Below are 19,330 nucleotides of genomic sequence, written 5' to 3'. Positions count from 1 at the left end.
TCATTTATTAGGAAAGGATATTTGAAACATCATTTGATCAACATTCATAATTTTACATTACGTAAAGCAAGACAATACATCTTGTACAGTGAAAGAGGCTGTACAAATAGCTTTAAAGAAATGATAGAAGTTTTTAATGTAAACCTTTTTGATGAATGTCGGCATGACATTAACACTTATGACGTGGTTTCAGTTCAGATTGAAATAGACAATGAAAAACAGAAATCTGACGTATATACACGTAGTGATATTAAGAGTGGCGAGTTTGTATTTGATGACAATGATATTGGTATTGGTCCAGACTCAGATGTCAGTACCATGTGTTAAAGATCTGTTAAAATTAAATTACTATGAAATACATATAGACACAAATGTTGACTTTATATTGTGTAAATTAAAACTGAGTGATTTATGTTAGTTTTAGTGATTTAATATGTATTCCACTTGTTAATGAATAATTGATATGTATTTCAGTTTATTTTTGTTCCGTCGAGAATTCGCGGAAATTGCAAATTTATTTAGTTTAGGAAACTTATGTACTAAATAAATAGATAAATATCATGTTACATTATTTGTGCATTGTTATTTTTATTTTTTCTTCGCCGGGAATGTCGTTAATATTGTGAAAATAGTAAGTTTAAATTTATAGTAATGTTTATTGATATTTTCTTTGTTATACTTCTCCGAAGGGGCGTGCGTGGCCGAGTGGTTAAGGTCGTTGATTTCAAACTACTTGCCCTTCACCGCTGTGGGTTCAAACCCCGACACGGATTTGGATTCTTTCATGAGAGGAAGCTATCCAGTTAGCTTACGGAACGTCGGTTGTTCTACTCAGGTGCTCGTTCGTGCCTGAAATAATGCACGGAAGGGCACCTGAGGTCTACCACCAGTAAAGCTGGAACGTCGCCGAATTTTACTGTGTCGGTGTGACGTAAAACCCAACAAAAAGACAAAACAAAAACTTCTGTAATTGTCATAATGCTTCACGTGTATTTAATGTATTCATTTTATCTATTTTTCCGTGCATTTATAAGATAGGATCTTTTGTATCAGCTCCCTGATGGTGTAGTGATTGCACGCTTATTGCATGTTGTCATAATTCACATGAAGTTTCATGCATATCACATTTGTTTTGGCGGTGAATTGTAGTAAGATTCTGAATTATTTATTGCCATATTAGACGATACTTTGCAATGTATGTTTTAGGGTTATATCAGGGGACCGTAAAAATGGAATAAAATAAAATCAGAAATGTAGATAACTATTATCTATGTCTATGATAAAATGTTTTTAAACAAAAAATAGATTTTTTTTATCTATCAAATAATGTAAAATTAATTATAAAATGAAAAAGGATTAACGACATTTGTTGTAACAATGTAAGGAAAACATAAAATATGTAGTATATTTTGTCAAAATGGGTGGAGTAATTTTATCCAATAATAATATTTTTAAAGAAAAACAACAAAATTTGTAAGTTAATTCTATTTCTTTGCCTTGACTGTGAATTCCTATTGACATGATCCCTACTAAAAAAGCATTCTTGATTGGACGAAGGTATTCTTGTCTTTCTCTAGTGCGTGAGCTTAAATATCAATAAATGTACATACAATCATATGAATCCAATTAGTTATTAAAATTGTTTGCATGATGTTACTTGTTTCACTATCTTTGATATTATTTATTAATTGTTAATTGTAAAGATATATAAAAAGGCAATAAATCAACAAACGTGCTTTAAATAGCAGACATGTACATGTATGTATAGTATAAAGGTAGTGAATTAAAAGCATATTATCAACTCTTTCACAATTTTATTTTGAAAGCATAAAAATGGCTTTAAAGCTAGCCCAATGGAATAATGATTTTGCATTCGATACTTAAAAAAATAGTAAATATAAGGCTATTGTCACATCATCTCATCTGCGTGTAGTAATATATTTATCAATGATACTGCCTGACCTGCAAACAGGTTTGATGATTTGAAATATACAATAACTGTATTTCATAAATTATTTATATCTCTTATGATGACCCTAAACCACGCACCTTAGATCCATTGTTGGAAAAGAGTCACAATTCTTTCATAAAAATCAGTAATAAGATCATATTAATCGTATCAATTTTGTCCAAACATACATGATTTGTGAAATATTTGTATTCGGATGCCCTAATTCAACAAGCTAAATGTCAAGTTTCTCAGAAAAATTTCAAGTATCGTTTCACTTTATTTCTTTACGAATTCATATAAACTTAGTGATACGCCTAAAATCGCCTGACCTACATACAGTGTTCTGATAAGATAAACTATAAAATAACTGTTTTTTCATAAACAATTTATATCTGCTTTTTTCCTTCAATAAGAGGATAATGATGATCCTAGATCACGCACCTTATATCTTTTGCTGGGAATGATTTTGTATCATGCAATATCCTAAATATCTTACTTCTTGTCATTATAGTTTAACACTAGAATATTTACATGTGTTTTCCTGTACAAGTCAATGCTCTGTGCATTCTGCTTTTTACATTTTATTATGTACAATCTATGTACACTAGGTGGCGGAAAAAGCTCTAGACATTGAAGTTCTCCAAAAGAGGACTTACATCTAGTTCTCTATACAAGTCTTAAAAATATAAGTGCTCTTAGTGACAGGCCTTTCAATCAAGCTCCTGCAGTCTAAAATGCCTTTCCCTGGGATGAACTTAGGTTTCATTGACTTAAAACTGTCTTAAAATTCATCTATGAAACTACAGTGCCCAGAGCAAAATAACGTCATCACCTTGTGATATTCTATAAAAATTATGAATTATTGCAGTGAGTCAAATCATTGAGTAGGAATGGACTCGTATAGGAATAAAACAATATGAATCTTCGTTCGGAAACAATTCATAGTGCCTAGATATTTGAAGCGAACCTTTACAAATAGTTCATAAATCATAACTGTATATGATGAAAAAATGATACTCGTAACATGATCTTATCTTTCTGCTGTATTAAAGAATTATGGCAACTTTCCTGCAGCGGATCCTAGGTGAGTGTTCTAGGGTTGTTTAATGTGGCAGAATAAAATATTAATTAGCTTTGAAAGACAGTTAGTTTATAGAACTTTTGATTTAAGACCGGATTTATGTTGTCGGCCTTTGATGGCGCTATTGTGTGATACGACAAACATTACCGATACGGTTAAGTACATTGATAAAGGGATATAAAGATCTATATCCTTACTCTTGTAAGATGAGCAGATTGAAGGAGTCGAAGTTTTGGTAATAAAATAAGACATTTCATTATAGGATTGTCAAATGAATAATGTTCTTTACCAAAATATTTTTATCACGTTAACTTCAATACTAGATTATGGCTTATAGTGCCTGGTATCGTGGTTACCATTTTCGATCGAATCGTGGATTGAACGTAAAATGGGACAAAAATGTCCAATATCTAAATATTGTAAAAATGTGACACCATGTTTTACCAGGCAGATGAATCGTTCTTACTTACTGATTCGAAGGCACCCTACTTTGAGTTTAAAAATATGCGTATTTCCGTTGTTTCGAAAAAAAGGCGGTGTAATGATTAATAATAAACAGTAAATTTTGATTACAATATGACAGGCTCTCCATACTCAAACTAAAAAAGCAATTCTTAAAATCTAAACAAAAATGTTAATGCATAAAAGTAACAATTCTTTGAAATGTATACAATTTGTGACGGAAAAGAGGCACTGTCATTAAATCGTATAGCATATTTTATAAAAGCTAATAAATCAAATATTTTAAAGATTTTTTTTTCACTAAAGTTTCAAAGAAGGAGAGAAAAAAGTACAAATTTCGTTAACAACTGAATAATAATAATTAATAATAATAATAATAATAATAAAAATAATAATGTATGTGCCAACTATATTTATGCCAGTTGGTAGTCATTCTTTGGTAATAACGCCCCTGGGATGAGTCTTTACCAAATTCGGCTCATAATTTAAACAACTTACATAAGTGACGTTATCACATGTGCACCATGGTTATTTATGATATTACAGTCCAGTGCGCTTGTATGATTAACATATGCACCCATTTAATTTGTAATGTTACAGCCCAGCGGCGCTTTTAAAAAAGATACAGGTCTTTTTAAAAATAAGTTCCGCGACAGCATTAATTATAATATAATAAATACGTCTGCAAAATCCCAGAGAGTCATTTTAAATAACATAAATATTCGAATTCAGCAATTTATTACAACAAATAGATTTAACCATTTTCAATAAAAATTGTGAAAATACTTGCACTAGGAAAAGTTATTTTATTTTTGTAATTATAAGAATATGTTTATAATATTATCGTCTGTTATGAATATTAAAGTCATTGCCTCATGGTTTTCGTTCGTTCAAGAACGTTTATATAAAGAATATTCATCACTGGTTCTGTGTGTGATTTTTAAAAGGCATAATGAAAAAAAATCAATAATTACTTACCACAAACCCTCAGAAATGTATTGTCCATCTGTCCTACTGTTCGTAAGCTTGGAAAGAAAAATCATTTAAAATGCATTGATAATCGTGTTTGTCACATAAACGCTGTCTTTCTTCTCAATGAGAGAAAATTGCAAAGAAAACTAGAAAATAACAATTTAATCTTATGTCCCGTAATTTCAGTTTGTGTATGGAAGTATTATCTAAATCATAAAAAATTTGATTCAGTTAATAGTTTTTTGCCATTGCAAAAACATGGCATAAAATTCGTCAAATATTCACCATTGAAATTATAGCATAACTGCAATTTATTGCAAGAATAAATCTAAACTTTTGTTTTTTTTATTGTCTTGATATAGAAGTTATGTATGCGTCAGTCAATTTTTTAATCTTATATTATCAAGTGAACATTTAAGCTTCGAGTACGTTACATTCGAAACGGTCTGTATAGAATAATCCCCTATTTACGTCACATCCGGTATGGGAAGTAACTCTTCCTAACACTTATCGCTTAAATGAAAGGGTCTATATTTAAAATCATCTGCAACTGTATTTCGTCAAAGCGATACTATGGATATATCTACTTCACTACACATAGATGATATGATATAACAGTCGCCTAAATATTAATTTGTATCTTTTGAAAATACCATGTCTAGATATGTTATTCTATGAACAGTGCTAATTAAATTATACTTGATAACAATGATATGAAAGTAAATATTACTTTGAATGATACTGTTACAAGCCTTCAGCAAGACTATTATATCTAATGCAAAATTCATTGTTCTCATTGTGATAGCTTTAAAGTGAATTTTAGGGAAAGTAACTATAGAAGTTTTCTTTCGTTCTAATCTCTATCAATTTTATGTATCAAATATATACATATAGTTTGTATCATTTGAACGTACATTCTGTCTATGTGTACATGTGTATTGTCTGGTGGCCATATATCGCAAAATAAAGTATAATCTGTATAAAATGTAATATTTGTAAAATATTGAAATAAAAATATGTTAAAACTAAAGCGATATTTATCTTTTCATGTAGAAATTGTGCAGGAATTAATCGTATTCGTAAATAAGACAATATCTAACGCATATTTTGTTGATGTATATTTAGTCTATTATTGTTAACAATTAACTGATGAAATTAAGAATATTGAAACATGTCATATCATGCAAATAAATTTTATAACTGATTATATACACATGACTGTACGTATATTTACTGATATTTGTTAAATAAAAAGTATGGAAATGAAATTAAATTAAAAATTTAAATATGTTTGGATAACGTTAAAATCGTTTTTAAAAGTTTGTTTACAGTATTTATTCTGCTTATACATGATGTTAATATATGATGATACTTAAAGAAGAAAATACATGTACCTAGAAGGAAAAACATTTTCCGCTCTCTTCAATATTTTTCGCGGGTAGGAAATAATCTGCACCATCACAATGAGCTATACATGATATATTTTGCAAAATATTTGAAGTCTAGTAAACACTCTTTATTTGTATTGGTTTAAATACGAATACGAATTTAAATACAAATACGAATTATAAATATCATGTCAAATATAAATTTCCTTGAATATAGGCTGAAACTTTTCTTAACTGTTATTCAATCGCAATTGTTGATTTATTTTTTAAATAGATGCCAATAAATAAAATGATACAAAAATCAACAATATGGCCCCAAATATGATGGGGGTCATAATACGTTTCCGTACCAAATAGCTATCGCTATGTGGATATTAGCAAAACAATTTAGCTATGTGGTAAAGCAAGATTTGACATGTTTTATAATTTACAGGTGACCATGATCTAGTAATGAAACTGACGTGTGATTATTATGTTGAACGTTTCATTTATTTGTACTTTCTTGTTCAATAAAACAACATTGCGGGAATATATAACGCATCTAACACGAGTAAGGATTTAGATTTTGAATTTATTGAGAATTACTAAGTTGTATAGGCAATGTCCGCCGTACCCCCATGCCATCATTTAAAGGCTACAATAAGTTTCCGGTCTTAATGGAAAGAGTCTCTTCACATTTATATTTTTATGAAACTCAACTTAATGAAGTGTAATATGCATGTTATACGCTATCACAAACTATTCATACTTAAAGATACATGTTTGATACCTTTTGTCAATCATATGTTTTCAGATTTTAAACCAGAGTAATAATGTATCCCGGAAAAAAGCAACCGATCGTCTATATCTCCCGTAGTGATTGTTTCAGCGCATGTCATCGTCTTCATTCCAAAAAACTCTCAGCCGAGGAAAATCAGAAAATATTTGGTAAATGTAATAATCCAAACGGACATGGCCATAACTATAAAGTCGAGGTGACTCTTCGTGGTCCTGTTGACCCTGTGACCGGAATGGTGCTAAATCTAACAGATCTGAAAGCTTGCATGCAAAAAGCGTTTATGTCAACACTTGATCATAAAAATTTGGATTTTGACGTTGACTATTTTAAAGATAAAGTCAGCACAGCGGAGAATATTGCAGTTTATATTTGGGAAAGAATGGCTGAACAACTTACAGCTGGACTTTTATATGAGGTCAAAGTGCATGAAACTGAAAAGAATGTCACTAGTTATAGAGGTGAACAATCAGAATAGTATACGTAAATTCATGTTCGATGTCGCAATTGAGCACGCATCGTAGCTGTAACGAAATAATTTGGCACTTGCTACAACTATAAAGTTCAGACGGTATCAATTAGGTTACATGTCACACCTGTACAACAAACCGCACCCCAACTTTCCCCCTGTTAATTTATCTATGACTATGCATTGTCGTCATTGTACTTATTTAACTTCTAGTGTTAACTTATAATCGTCAATCGCGGCATTCTTTTACGTTAGATATGTTAGGTAACATTATTTGTTACGAAAACATCTTATATGTCAATGGATTAAAAAACAAATATATAAATATAAAAAATGTAGATCATTAATCTTTCTACGTCAGTTATGACACGAAATTTCAAGACAGCGTACAACATTAATATATAATAAATCGTATATATTAAAAAACTTTAAAAACTTGTCATTATTTTTTTTTAACAAAATTTTAGATTTTCCCATTAAATTTTTTTTCCTTTTTTTAAAACTGAATTTATGAGTTTTAAAAATGATGTAAAAAAATGTTTTGCGTTTCATTAAAAACCCCGGGCCTTTTTTTTGTCGATTTTTTGTTTTCATATTTTCTTTTTAAAGTATTTTATCAAAAACAAAATTTTGCATGCCAATGCAAAAATTAAATCTTTTCATAAACTTTTAAATCTGGCGGTTAAAAAAAGCAATCTTGGGTTTGAATATTTCCGCTTTTTTTTATTATTAAAATTTTAACAAAAATGCCGTTTTCCCATGTTGACTTTTCAGTAAAGAAGTTTAAGAATTTAATGTTTAAAATGTTTCAATTTCGATTACAAGGAAATGAGAATATCGTACTGGTGTTAAAGAATTGTTTGGCAACTGTAACAGGTAGTTTAAAATATGAATAGTTTTACCTTAAGACAATAAACCATTTATGTTTCGCAGTTGTGATGAATAATCAAATGACTGGTTTCTATGTATTTTACTGTACGTAAAATGGTTTAAAATAATTAATTATATCTGTCACTGATTCATTTTGAGTTTATTTTATGCTATTTGTAACTTTTTAAAACAAAATATAACACTGCAGAGTTGAATAATATAAAGTGTTTTTTCTATTTCTTTTCCCTGCAATTTTGTGAAGTAACTTATCAATTTGAACGAAAGTAATAAGCTATTATAGAGGCGCAGAACATCCTTTCTGACGTGTATTCATTTCATGAGGATACTGCATTGGCTATGGGTTCAAGCCCAACAGGGAGTCTTCTTTTTTGTACATTTTTATTCATTTTGTCTGGTCAAACTATGGTTTTATTTTAAATTTTATTGAAAATTCTTGAATTCAGATTATATATATTTATTATTATGCATATTTATGTACTTTTTAGCGTTTAATTAGTGAAAATTGTGTAGTTTTACAACCTTAATTCATTATGTATTACCGAATCTGGATGGTCAACTTTCTTTTTGTCTACAAATGTTTAGAAACGATCCTGATAATAATTATAATCAAGATATCAAAATACCCCTTTGACAGCTAACAAATATGGCCGATTTTCTTTCATTCTTTTTTTTTTTTGTTAAATCAAATGTGACAATCCTGTTGAAATTATCCCATTTTGTTCTCAAAAATACTTTTCCCTGGTTTTGTTTCTTTTCATTTCAAAAATTCTGGTTGTTTGTTACCACATTTACTAAAGTAAGATAAAAAATGAAATAAGTAAAACTGTTCTTTAATATTTATAAAACGGTTAACTTAAAGCCGAATGCTTACAGATTTATACGTATTTTCATCAAAATTTGAATATGTATTTAAAATCAAGATATTATAAAGTGAATTTGAAGATAAAAAAATGAAATAATTAATACTGTTCTTTAAGATTTATAAAACGGTTTAACTTAAAGCCGAATGCCTACAGATTTATGCGTATTTTAATCAAAATTTGAATATGTATTTAAAATCAAGATATTATGAAGTGAATTTGAAGATAAAAAAAATGAAATAATTAAAACTGTTCTTTAAGATTTATAAAACGATTTAACTTTAAGCCGAATGCCTACAGATTTATGCGTATTTTAGTCAAAATTTAAATATGTATTTAAAATCAAGATATTGTGAAGTGAATTTGAAGTAATTTTAAATTGCATACGGCTCTTTCATCCAATGTTCAATACAAAGAAGCACTTATTTCCTTAGCCACCGCAGTAAAATCATGGTGAACAATACTTTAAAATCAATTAATTAATCTTACTAAATACATTTGTTATTATATATAGAATCGAAATTGCCAATTAATTCAACTGATTATGAGTGTCAGGCGGCACCGCTGAAAACGAGTTTGTGCAAAAACTTAAACAATGACATCACATTTTACGTCACGTCAAACTGTAAAAGTGAAAGTAGATTTTAAGGACGAATTGTTTGATTTAATGACGGGAACTTAAGCGTAATTGGTAGAATGTATTATTGAAATTTAAAGAAACAATATTGTAGACTAAGTACTACAATTTCAACCCTAGAAAATAAATCGTGCATCCTATTTTAAGTGGACTTTCTATACACATAAGTGAAGCAACTCTGTAGAAGTCAATGTACAGTAGAAATCTATAGAGACAGGAATTTCAACGTAAAATAATATCAAAGTAATTTAAAAAAAATGATTCTGTAAGATCTTACAAGTGTATTAAAGACATTAATACACATCATAGATGGGTTGATAATCGGCCCTGAAATGTATTATGTTCTAGGGTTGAAGCCCTCGGGACCACTATTCGTTTTGCGGCCGATTATCACCTTCCTGTCCTTCTCTGCGATGTTTTTATAACATGGAAATTATAACTTGAATCTTTAATCTTTTGACTTTTCTTCAAAATCTTAGTTCATGTTTTTGTCAAGTTTGATTTTCTTGAAGTAGGTTGGCTTATCTGTAAAAGTCTTTTAAAGCCGATTTACCAAAATAAAAATATGTAACAATTCATTAGAAATACTTCAATCGTAAAAAATAGAAAATTTCATGTGACATATTAAAGTGTCTAAACGTGGATTAAATACATTAAAACATTCTTATATTGACCATGTCAAGTTATTTATTGTTTTCATAATTGCATCCGTATGTTTAATTGTATTGGCAAATCGGTATAATTCAACGTGCACTCTGTGGTAGAAATGATCATCATTGTTGCAATTAATATTACCGAGCTTTACGTTCTGTTTGACTCTAATTCAATGAAGTCACGATTGCTAATTGTTACACACAGCCAGCAGTAAGATGACAAATGCACAAAAAGACAAGTATCCATACGCAAGGATTGGTACTACGAGCGCAAAATCCTTTTTTAGATTAAGTCTTTCTATTATGAAATACCAATGTATTTACAATAGCAAAATACTAAGAATCACACATGAATTCGTATTTACAATTTTGTACATGTTAACATTAATAATCCAGTAAGCATTCAATCAAAAATTTGATAAAAGATTATTCAGTAAAATTATCAAAGCAAATAAAACCATTTGATACAAATTGTTTAAGTTGATAATAGAAATTACAATGTATGTACACGTATTTTTATGGAAGAAAATGTACAAAGGTAAACATGTTTTTTATTCAAACCTAAATTTTAATGCTTGTTATGAATACTACTTTATTAACTGTATATTACTTTAACCCCCCCCCCCAGCCAAATTTGCTGTTCTGCATTTCGGTTAATACCCGATATAAGAATGTTTTGTCTTAAAAGCAAAGATAATGAAATGACGTGGAAGGAAATTTGTATGACGTTATTTTCTAAAAGCTTCTATAACACAGTTTTGTATTATCTGTTTATAAAAACTAAGAAAATTACTTTTTTTCACATTACATAGTAACGCTGTAACAATAAATCAGTGAAAAATATGTGATAAAAATAATTATTCACAAACATAACTCGATATTGAAATGTAGGTATTCGTAGATATTACAGTAAAACTCTTTTATTTATAAATTACTTTGGGTATAAATATGAGATAAATTAAGATAAGTTATTGTTTATTTTTGTAACCATTATCTTGGTATTACACTTTTAAGCTGTTCCGCTAAACGTTTCACCCGTATTATTAATAATATGGGCAGAAAATTACAATGTTTATACAGAAGCAAAAGCAGATTAGATCAAAGATGAGTACAGTTGATAATATATATATGAATTAAATTGATTATTGTCACACTTGTTCAATCAAGGAAAGCAACTTTATTTGTAGATTTAAGTAATAAATTTGACTATATTGTTAAAGATAATCTGTTGTACAAATTGATACAACAAGATTTACGAGGAAAGATGTTTGATATTGTAAAATCTATTTTTGAGTCCGTAAAATCAACAATTAAGCATTGAGGAATACACATATTCACGAGTAGTAGGCAATGAGAATGTCTATCTCCTTTTTTATTGTCTATGTTCATAAATGACCTTGAATAATTTTGTATAGATGGTGATATGACTGGCTTAGATGTAAACATGTTTAAAATATTCTTATTAATATACGCAGACGATATTGTTATATTCACAAATTCACTTGAAAAACTCCAAAAAGTATTAATTTATTTCACAAGTATTGTAAGCTGTGGAAAATGACAGTCAATGTTTCTAAAACAAAAATTAGGATTTTTAAAAGGGTGGAATATAACCATAAAATTTACAATTTTCATACAATGGAAGTCTATTCTGATTTGGAATAATTTTGTTATTTAATTGTTGCTTTTCACAAGCAGAGGTTCATTAAGTACCGCCCACAATACTATAGCAGGCCAAGCTCGAAAAGTTGTTTTACGCTCAATAAATATTTATACAAATTTACTTATTTACAACCAAAACATAAATTAGAATTATTTGATAAACTCGTGTCTCCGCTTTTAAATTATTGTAGCGAAGTGTGTGGTTTTGTCAATGATTTATCAATTGAAAGGGTGCATTAGCAATTTTGTAAGAAAATAATGGGTGTTAAAAAACTACACAAATGACTTTATTTATGGGGAATCAGGTCGTGTATCTTTCAAAACTGTGCATTATTTAAATGTTATTTAATATTGGTTAAAAATATTGCATTTGGGAACAAACAAGTATGTCTTCATTATTAACTCTTTGTTAATAGATGATATTGAACAGTATGAAAATAGGCGAAATTGGTGTTCCCTGTTAAATGATTTGTGATGTTCACTTGGTTTTGTTGATGCATGGTTACATCAAGGTGTAGGTGATTATAAGATATTTTTGTCCTTCATTAAACCAAGATTAAATGCCCAATTTATACAGAACTGGAACTCCATAATATCAAATTCTAGTACAGCTTTGTTTTATAGAAATATTTCTTCCCTTAGATACCAACCATATCTTGACTGTTTTACTGCAAATAAATTTGTTCAGTCCTTAACACGTCTGGGAGTGTCCTCCCACAGACTACAAGTACAAGCTGGCAGGTGGGCAAAACCAACCAGAATACCCTTAAATGATAGAAAATGTTCAATATGCAATACTCTTGAAAACGACTTTCGTTTTGTTATTGAATGCTCATTGTATACAGAATAAAAAACACTTATATACACAAGAAGGTTTGGAACAGATCATATATGTAATAATTTATAGAATTTATTGAAGGCAGAACACATGACGTTTACAATTTTTCATCAGACTTAAAGCCAATTCTTTCATGTTATTATATGATTACTGGCTCGATATCGAGCGCGACCTGCGGTTTTCCAAAGAGACTCACAATAACTGTTGTACGTAAAATCGTTCTTTTCTTGAAAAATAACATCAAGATATTTATATGTTAGAACCGTTTCTCACGTGCTGGTACCAATCTTGAACTCAAATTCGCTTCTTGGAAGCCGGCATCTGCGAAACTGCATGCATTTGGATTTTCTGGCATTGAACAGAACCGTCTTACATTTACACCAATAACTGAGATTATCCAGAATGGATTGTAGTTTCTCTTTGCTATTTTCCATAAGAACAATGTCGTATGCAGACATATGCAGAGAAAGCTTGAATTCGCCAACCTGAATATCAAGGTCAAGTTGATATCACGTGTAGGGTCGTCGTCTAAAACAGAAAATAATGTCAATGACAAATTACAGCCTTGCTTCACGCTCGTATAGAAGTCGAATCAGTCTGTGAGCTTGCTTTTTATACGAACACATGACACCGAACTTGCGTAAATGTTCTAAATGGAGTTGTACAATTTACCGTCTACATTATTCGCCAGCAGTTTGTACAACAACATGTCTCATTAATGTAGTCAAAACAACGTTTGAGATATATATAAGCCGTGACAAATGACTTGCTATTTCTTATTACACTATTTAAAGTATACACGCGATTTTCACATACCCGTTTCTTCGGTGAGCCGTTATGTTCAACAGCAAGAATGGCATTGTTTTCAAAGCAGTATGCTAGTCGCTTGTTAAGGAACGATGTGTACAAAAATTGATAATGCAATACAGCAGCCTTATGCCACGGTAATGCATTGGAATCCTCTTGTCAGAGTATTAAAGGTACTTATGTTTATGCTCGGAATACTCATGTTCATATTCGGATTCATTATGTTCATCGCAGAAATGTTTCATAACTCAAAATTCGATAATGTTTTCGTAGCGATGTATTTGGCACTAATTACGTTGACAACAGTTGGCTATGGAGATTATTACCCAAACACCGTTTTAGGTCACATTATTGCATCGACATGCTCAGTGTGTGGTGTGCTAATTATTGCACTTCCGATTGGGATAATTGCATCGTCATACTACACGTAGTTATCGGCAATACGCCGATACGCATATAAAAAGATATAAGACGCAATCTATCAAGGAGGATTCGGATTAAACAATTTCAAAGCGGTCAAACTTCAAAAGAGATTTTGAGATTATTACGTATTCTACTGAAATAAAATATCATTTGAATTCAATTAAATTTAATTTGCAATATTGTTAATCGGTTCATAAATATATTTCAAAACAAATCTTTTCAAACGTAATTTTGTAAAAAGAAAAACTTTGTCGATACAATCACGGTTAAGACGATAAAGGCAGTGATTATAAAAGATATTGTTTGTTAGATTAGTATGACTAGTTTACATGCTTCAATAAAAATTAGAAAAAAGAAAGCTGTGATTGCACTGAAGAAATATTGCGTTTATCCTGATGGTAACCCTGAATATGAAGAAATTGGAAACCAAGATAACAAACATTACAATTATTATTTTGTTAACCGTAACATTACGTAACCTTTACCAATACTTTAGAACAAGGCCAGCATGTACATTCTTGCAGTCTGACCAGTCTCTATACAGTTGGTTACTCTGACTTTGTTCTTATAATTTCTTATTCTTTGAATTGATTGTGTGTAGACAAATAAGTGAATTCAGCAAGTTTAGAATTAATAGTTGTAGGTGATGCTCTCTATCATACAAATCGTAAAATCATCAACTGAACAGGAATAATCCTTAGATGGACCTTTAAAAGTAGTGCTTAAATTAGTGTTAAATAACATAAAGTCCTCAACGGACGATGAATATTGATAGAATTCTACAGAAGTTATCATTTGACCACCCTTTCTGGCTAAGGGGTTGCTTTTACGGGTTAAGGCATCTAATTACAGCCACCGTATAATTTCTTTGCACTTAGTCATATATAAAAAATATAAGGGAGGCAATTCTTTCATTCATTCAGATACAATATACATATAAATTACAGGGTTAACATCCCTTTATCTATATTATAAGTCTGATTTTATTAATGCACATACGAATTTATATGAAACTTAAAAGTTTAAACTCAACTACAAACAAATATTTATTTAAATCATTACACTTTATACCATGTGCATGTGCATGATTAGCTATTTTACTTCGAACTACGTTTCATACCAAAATTATTTTAAACTTTATATTTTATAAAAATCTGGAAACCATTGTCTTAACAAAAACCGTCTGTCATTACAGACGATGAAAATTAGCTTTCAAGTAACAGTTTAGCGTAATCTCGGTAGAGCCTCAGTAGCACCGTACACAGTTACCCTCGAGCTAGATATACCGATTTGTACCGGCAGACGTTGTAAGATCCTTATAGTCTTTCTCTTGCCTGGTACTGTAAAAATCTTAAATAAACTTATTATTAATTTAGTTATTATTATTATTATTATTATTATTTTAACTATGATAATAATATGACGAAGCCTTAAAATACCTTGACAAAAGACAATATCTCCCACATGGATGGAAATCTTTTTTATAATACTTTCTAGAAACGTTCACTACCATGAGATATATTGCCCCACACATAACCAAGGTCTCTTTGTCATACATAATTTAGGTCTATAAATCCAGATATTGTCCAGGGACATTGGGGAATTTAAATGTTGCTTTATAGAATCGTTCACCCCTTTTAAACGTTGGAACGAATTACCCTGCGCATGAACCAGGTCTCTAGGTCAAAGGTCAAGGTCACACTTAGATCGCTTTGAAACTTCTACATGCTTTGAGGATTTTACATTAAACTTTGCAAAAAAATTCTCATTATGAGCAAAACATTCAGGTCCCTTCGACCAAGGTCAAGGTCACATATAAGGGTGAAATTTCAGATAAAAATACGAAAATATTTAAAGTGACCAACTTGCTACACTTCTTATCTCTAACATCTCCACCTAAAGCTTTCGAGACGGGCGTATTTTGTGACAGCCATGTTTCTTATTGTAGCGAATGAATTTAACAACTCATTCATTAAGGCAGAGATGTTATCTATGTCTCTGATTAAGGCAATCCTAAGAACGCAATTTATGCATACATACATAGGTTGACAGACAGGTTTTCATCATCGTTGTTAACTGTAGATGGAAGAATACGAGAGGCCTTTTTGTAGCTGTGGAAGATTTTTTTAAATGTTCAAATGGCAGGAAAGTAAGAATTTATGATTGGTCGATCACATCTACAATATAGCAACATATCGGCTATTTCCGTCAGTATCCGGGTAAGCTCTAATTAGGAATAATTTGCGAGGTATTTCGAAATTTAAAGAAGCAGCAAAATTTCTGTACACAGTTCACTCGGCCATATTGCAGTGCTTGGTGATATTGTAACTATAGTTTTACTATTTTTCGAAACAGGAACTAGTAAATCTCTATTCAGGAAGAGGTCAATCATATATAGTTTGCAGGGTTTAAAACAGAAGGAACAACTGTTCGTAGTATTTAATGTAACGTTAATAGTATTTTCCGCCTTATGTGCCACTTGGCATGAAGAGGATAGTTAGTTAGTTAGTTAATAGTATTTCCGGATTTTTCCTTTTACCTATTTGTTCACCTCGATTTTAATGTTTCGTTTTAGTAAAGTATTGTGAAGCGGAGCATGCACATGAAATTTTTGAAGACTGGTGCTGATGATTTTAGGCTTAAATTGACATTCATTACGCAAACATGGATGACGCCAGAAAACAATCTCAACACTGAAGATGTCTGAAGACCTCTGAAAATATCCTCTCTGATATGTCAGAAAACGAGCTGCCCGACAAAATGAAGGCAACACGCTCGCCAAATGACAAAGACAACCCCCTATGCAACTAAATGAATACAACACGCTACGCGACAACATAAAGACAACACACATACTTTCAGATACGTGTATGATTTAAATGTATATGTTGTCAGATTTCAAACCAGACTAATTATGTATATTTGAAAAAAAGCAACCCATCGTCTATATATCCCGTAATGAATGTATCAGCGCATGTCATCAAATGAATAATAGTGACCTTTCAGCTAAGGATAATTAAATTATGTTTGGTAAATGTAATAACTAGAAAGGACATACTCACAATTACAAAGTCGAGGTAAAAATTCGTGGACCTGTTGACCCTGTGACCGGAATGGTGCTTAATCTGACAGATCTGAACGCTTGTATGGAAAAGCATTTATGTCAACGCTTGATAAAAAAATGTTTTAAGACGTCGTCTATTTTAAAGATAAAGTCAGCACAGCAGAAAATATTGCAGTGCATATTTGGGAGAGATTTGCTGAAAAACTTACACCTGGACTTTTACATGAGGCCAAAGTTCATTAAACGGAAAAAGGATATCACTATTTATAGAGGCAAGCAGACAAATGAAGAGCCGGAAGTGAACATTAATTAATGCATGTTTAATTCATGTTTTTGTCACGACTCACACCAACTTATGTAAAGTCCCCAAGGCATGTAGAATTTTCAAAGCGATCCAAGTGTGACCTTCACCTTTGACCTAGAACCTGATTCAGTACATTTGCAGGGAACTACGTTCTATGGGGTGAATAATTCTATAAAGCAACATGAAAATTCTTCCATGCATGTAGGTGATATGCTCTGGACAATATCTGTATATTTAATCATCTTTACTCACCTTGACCTCGCATTTATTGACATAAATTATGTGACCTAAATACCTTGGTCATGTGTGGGGCAATACGTCTCATGGTGGTGAATTTTCTAACTTTTAAGATTTTTGCAATACGCGACAAGAGAAAGACTATAACAATATTACATCGTCTGCTGGTACGAACCGGATTATCTTGCTCGTAACTGTGTACGGTGCTTAAAAGGCTCTACCGGGTTTACTCGCTTAACTGTTTCTTGAGAGCTAGTTATCATCGTCTGTAATGACTGACGGGTTTTTCCCAGTTTAAAAAAAGTATATAGTTAGTTAATATTAATTTGAATAAGACAAAGCCTCAAAGAGAGCTTTTTGACAGAATGTACAATGAATTTCAATATAATGACTAATTAATTAAACCCATCGGCGGCTGCACACTTTTCATACACATTACTACACTTTTAAAACTTACACTTTCGACCGCACAATTCACTCAACACTTCTTCACACTATTATCATGAATCTGAAGGCATGCTGCTTTAACTAATGATATGTTATATAAATTACATATATTTATCACTAGTACATATTAATTTGAACCACATGTCTATGCTGTATCCAATGTTTGACCAATGGCATTGTTTTATGTATAAATGCCGATGACCTAACAAAATTGAGTTGAATTCATATACATGTATATGGATCTATAGAACCTAAGCTATTACCATTATGATATATTTATACAACAGTGTTTCTCCTGATTATTATCTTTATTCATTGGCGATTAATATTTTAATTTTGCATGTTTCCCAACCAATTATCTACCCAAAGGAAAACAAGAAATAACTGATAAAACATTTTAATTATTTAACAGCATATAAAGTGCTTTTCTCACAATCAATGCATATGAATTCTGACATAAGTTGTCGTTTGACGGAACGGAAATTTATTTAACGAGTTCAGATTCACAAAGAAAAAAGTGACAATTATATAACACTTGCGTAATATAATAAAATACGTAAAGATTTTATATTTCATGGAAAATAAAGGGATTCCAGTGATGAAAACATAAATCTAAATATCAAAAATTCAGTCATGCCATAAACGGATGGACATAATTATTGGGATGTCATCTGTACAAGTTTTAATTTGTTTCATAAATATTTATCTTTTTATATCAGCCGACAGTGAAACTGATATATACTTTAATTACGAGCTAGATACAACACCTTGTCTGACACCGGTTGTAGGAATCAGTCTTCAGGATTGTTTAAAGCTTTACGAAAACAACCTGGAAACTACCAACGTTATGGTATACAAGAGAAGATTTCTCCTCTGTCAATTATGTTTTGTCACCAAGGCGCCAATTAAAACGAAAATAGCTGGATGTATATTGGCACATCAACAAATTAATGGTAAAATGTAAAATTATTTACTTACTTTTGATTTTTATTTTTTCCATAACCAACAAAACAAAAGAAAATGATTTTTAAAAATCTTGACCTCATAAGCGACATAAACTGCAAGAGCCCGAGGTTAGATATTTGGTATGCAATATTGTCTAGTGTGTCTTCTTCAAATTATAGTACGAAGGGCAAAATTGGCCTCACACTGGGTCATTGATTTTCCTTGTATGTATTAAGTTGGACCTTAAATTTTCTCCGGTACAGTCAAGAGCTTAGAAATTAGGTCATGACCTCCTTTTTTATATTGTAAGCTACAACTTTAACTTTTGGACTATATGCACACTTTCAGATTAAGAACTGAACATTGACACGAGATGCCCAAAATTTTAAGCTAATGACTTACTTTTTTGTTACTAGAACTACAGTAATGATATTTGGTATGTACATACAGTTTTAGATGCAGAA

General features: G+C 30.8%; 1 protein-coding gene across 1 annotated transcript; it reads left to right on the top strand.

Annotated features, from left to right (window-relative positions):
- Positions 1-6,653: 6,653 nt before the first annotated feature.
- Positions 6,654-7,107, top strand: LOC132718748 (6-pyruvoyl tetrahydrobiopterin synthase-like). Its single transcript, XM_060702473.1, has one exon. The coding sequence runs from the start codon at positions 6,667-6,669 to the stop codon at positions 7,105-7,107; it is 441 nt and encodes a 146-aa protein (XP_060558456.1). The 5' UTR covers positions 6,654-6,666.
- The last annotated feature ends 12,223 nt before the right edge of the window (positions 7,108-19,330 follow it).

This window comes from Ruditapes philippinarum, unplaced genomic scaffold (genome assembly GCF_026571515.1).
Source record: "Ruditapes philippinarum isolate M1 unplaced genomic scaffold, ASM2657151v2 ctg3505_1_1_1_1, whole genome shotgun sequence".
In the NCBI taxonomy this organism is placed as follows: Eukaryota; Metazoa; Mollusca; class Bivalvia; order Venerida; family Veneridae; genus Ruditapes; species Ruditapes philippinarum.
This window is presented reverse-complemented; position numbering and strand designations above follow the sequence as displayed.

Bases quoted from the DNA above. Each gene is read 5' to 3' on its own strand.
- LOC132718748 (XM_060702473.1), top strand. From the start codon at position 6,667: ATGTATCCCGGAAAAAAGCAACCGATCGTCTATATCTCCCGTAGTGAT.